The sequence below is a fragment of the Micropterus dolomieu genome, linkage group LG03, assembly GCF_021292245.1.
Source record: "Micropterus dolomieu isolate WLL.071019.BEF.003 ecotype Adirondacks linkage group LG03, ASM2129224v1, whole genome shotgun sequence".
Classification (NCBI taxonomy): Eukaryota; Metazoa; Chordata; class Actinopteri; order Centrarchiformes; family Centrarchidae; genus Micropterus; species Micropterus dolomieu.
In genome coordinates, this window is record NC_060152.1 from 34588924 (window position 1) to 34592385 (window position 3462).

Genomic DNA, 3462 nt, shown 5'->3' on the forward strand with positions numbered 1-3462 from the left:
ATTGATGAGGCCATGATGTAAAACTTGTGAGTTTTCGGTTAACAGCGTGGTAGTGGTGTGGCGCCGGAGTCCCAAGCTTCGCCATGACACAGGAAGTTGTTGTAACGTAACTGTACATGCTCACCTCTGTACCAGAGTTTACACGTTTGATGAGAGTCCTGACCTGAACACATGTACAAGACAACATTCACCCAAAGTCACAGTGCCACCTGCTGGCAACAGGAAGTAACACGTTTTACGCTGTAATGTACTACTCCTAGCAGGTTGGACGCATCAACTTCAAAACTGTCCCAGAAAACCCTTAACATATTGATGAGGCCATGATGTAAAACTTGTGAGTTTTCGGTTAACAGCGTGGTAGTGGTGTGGCGCCGGAGTCCCAAGCTTCGCCATGACACAGGAAGTTGTTGTAACGTAACTGTACATGCTCACCTCTGTACCAGAGTTTACACGTTTGATGAGAGTCCTGACCTGAACACATGTACAAGACAACATTCACCCACAGTCATAGCGCCACCTACTGGCAACAGGAAGTGACCTTCAACAAAGCAGCCCCCACAGCACGTTTTACCTACATGTATGAAATTTCTGTGGCACGTGTATCATGTCCAGATGTACAAAAAGCCTCTTGGAGCGACGCCCTGAACACAACAGGAAGTTGGCCATTTTGAATTATATGGTTATTTTTGGATTTTTTTACACACCGACGTCAGATTTTCCCTGTCTACTCTAAAGCCTTTGACGATTAAAAGTTGTGCAAACAGTGAGTTTTTGTGAAACGGCGTGCCCGTGGCATGGCGTCCAAAATCAATGATTCGCCATGAAAGAGGACGTTGTTTCAAGTTCAGTGTACATGCTCACATCTGCACCAAACTTTACGTGCTTGATAACAGTCCCGCCCCGAACACATCTACATGTTCATTTATAGTCGTAGTGCGAAGTGCTATGTAGCGCCAGAAAGGGGACACAGGAAGTGGTGATTAACACCTATGCGTCCGAAGCGCGTTGGAAATTCACAGCCACACTGTTAGAGCTCCAGAATCTGCAACAGCCGCCTCACACCTCGACACGCTACACGTGCGAGGGCCCGCCCAACGCTGCTTGCAGCTTTGATTTTCTGAATGTTTTCTTTAAACATATTGAGCTCTCAAGGCCACCGTACATCAATCACCAACATGGAGGAACGACGCTGCGACACAACAAGATCAGATCTCTGCGTGGGAATGTTTCACGAATAAGGCTGACTGATTGATATGAGAGAAGTGTGTGGCGAATGTTTACCTTGATTGACAGGTGTCTCAGCTCACAGAAAGACGGATCAAATGACGAATGAAAAACTCGCTGATCCAAATGAAATCTGAAGGAAGAAAAAAAAAAAAAAGACAATAAGCTACAACTTTTACTTCTAAACAGCCTGGTGTCTCAGATTTGATTCTCAGGTATTTGAAGAAAAAATCTTTGACAATCTAGACGCCTCTCAGCTGACACAAAGATCAGCAGGTCCTGGTTTGGACGGTTAGGAGAGGAGCATGACAAATAAATAACTTTAAATAACACACTGTGACCACAGAGTGGAGCTCTGCTCCCAGGGCATGATGGGACGGGCCAGCCCCTCCCCTCCCTCCTCCACCTGTGTGCAGGTGAGGCCGGTGTATAAAGGAGTCTTTCTCTGCATGGAAACAGACTCCAGCCGCCGCTCACACTGGGATCTTTGTCACAAACTGTCGGATTTCCTGCAGAAAGATGGAGACGCTGCTCGCACTCTGGATCGCTCTCGCCGTCAGCGCCTCAGGTGAGACAAATACTCTCCTCTCACCTGCTGCTTTTTATATTTATACTAGTTTTAAACTAAGTTTGTTTCACTGGGGCTCAGAGAACAACAAATACATTTCCACATGACAAAAGAGTAGAGAGTATTTTCCCCTCAGTTTACAGACGGACTGTGGAGGGAAAAACACCTGAGGGGGTTTTCTAAAGAGGAGGTCCAGCAGGAGAGGTCCGGTATATCTGGTTTAGAGCTCTCTAATGATTCAGTTCAGTGTTTATTAAGATTACCCGATTAAAAAGTCTATTAAATGTCAGAAAACGTTGAAAAATGTTAATCTTAATACATAAATTAGTTTAATGGATTAAAAACTATTATTTATCCAAACAAAATTTCAAAAACATGTCTCATTAATATTTTATGCAATCATCCTGAAAGAGACACATTCAGCTGGAATAATGATAATAGAAGCATATTTTACAATGAGTCTAAACATCACTGCTGTATTATGACGACAACATTAACAGACCGTGTGTGTCAGATGCTGATCAGAAAAATCTTGCACCTCAGAATCAGAAGGATTGCTGTGACAGATTCATTTAAATACTGAGTCTGAAGTGGAGAATCAGGATTTTTACTGAAGTACTAAAGACTTAAACATGACATGGATTTATTTCCACACTGAGTAACATGCAGTAAGATAATCACTGGTTCATGTTTCTGCATCAGTGTGGGGCAAAGAAAATAAAGAGCTGCGACAAATTAGTTGTCAACTATTAAATTAATCAATTACTTATTCTCTGAGACTTGCTTCTTAAATGTGATAATGTTCTAGTTTATTTCCTCCTCTGCAACAGTAAACTGAATATTTTTGGGTCTTGGACAAACCAAGACTTTTGAGGACGCCTGTGCCAAACAACTCATCGATTAATCTAGAAAATAAATCGACAGATTAAAGTGGTTGCAGCTCTAACTGTAGCAGCAGTCTGTAACAAAAAAATAAACAGAACATGTCAATCGGCCGAACGTTAAACAGGCAGGATAAGCAGGATTTGAGGCACTGACTTGCTGCCCTCCTGACAAAGCGCTCCAGGAAGATCTTGCACCGAGTTATCGGGCCTGTCTAAAACACTCCGGTACCTAGGATGTTCGTAGGCGAAGTTCTTCTTTAGCTGCGGCTCGTTTCTCTGGGGGAATCCCTGCTTAGACCGGGCGCAGAACTTTATTGAGAGACACCAACGCCAAATCTGCTTATTTCCGTTCGACGCCATCGAAGACGTTGATGAATCACCACAGCCCTACTTGTTTAATCTGACCAACAGCACAAACCAAGAGAGCCTCGCGAGAAGTTTAGAACATTTACATTTATTCATCATTCTTCCTCATTCTTTAGTGTCCTCCAACACGACTCTTGTAGCCGTTATGACCAGTCACACGACGACACCACACGGCTCCACCGCCACCAGTCTGCCCAGTGACCACACGACGACACCACACGGCTCCACCGCCACCAGTCTGCCCAGTGACCACACGACGACACCACACGGCTCCACCAGACTGCCCAGTGACCACACGACGACACCACACGGCTCCACCAGACTGCCCAGTGACCACACGACGACACCACACGGCTCCACCGCCACCAGTCTGCCCAGTGACCACACGACGACACCACACGGCTCCACCGCCACCAGTCT

At 45.1% G+C, this 3462-nt stretch overlaps 1 protein-coding gene across 1 annotated transcript in view; it reads left to right on the forward strand.

Annotated features, from left to right (window-relative positions):
- The first annotated feature begins 3187 nt into the window (after positions 1-3187).
- Positions 3188-3462, forward strand: part of LOC123968636 (mucin-1-like) — a 6048-nt gene continuing 5773 nt past the window's right edge. Inside the window, exon 1 of the mRNA XM_046045502.1 lies at positions 3188-3458. Coding sequence (XP_045901458.1) covers positions 3188-3458 — 271 coding nt within the window. The remainder of the gene's footprint in view (positions 3459-3462) is intronic.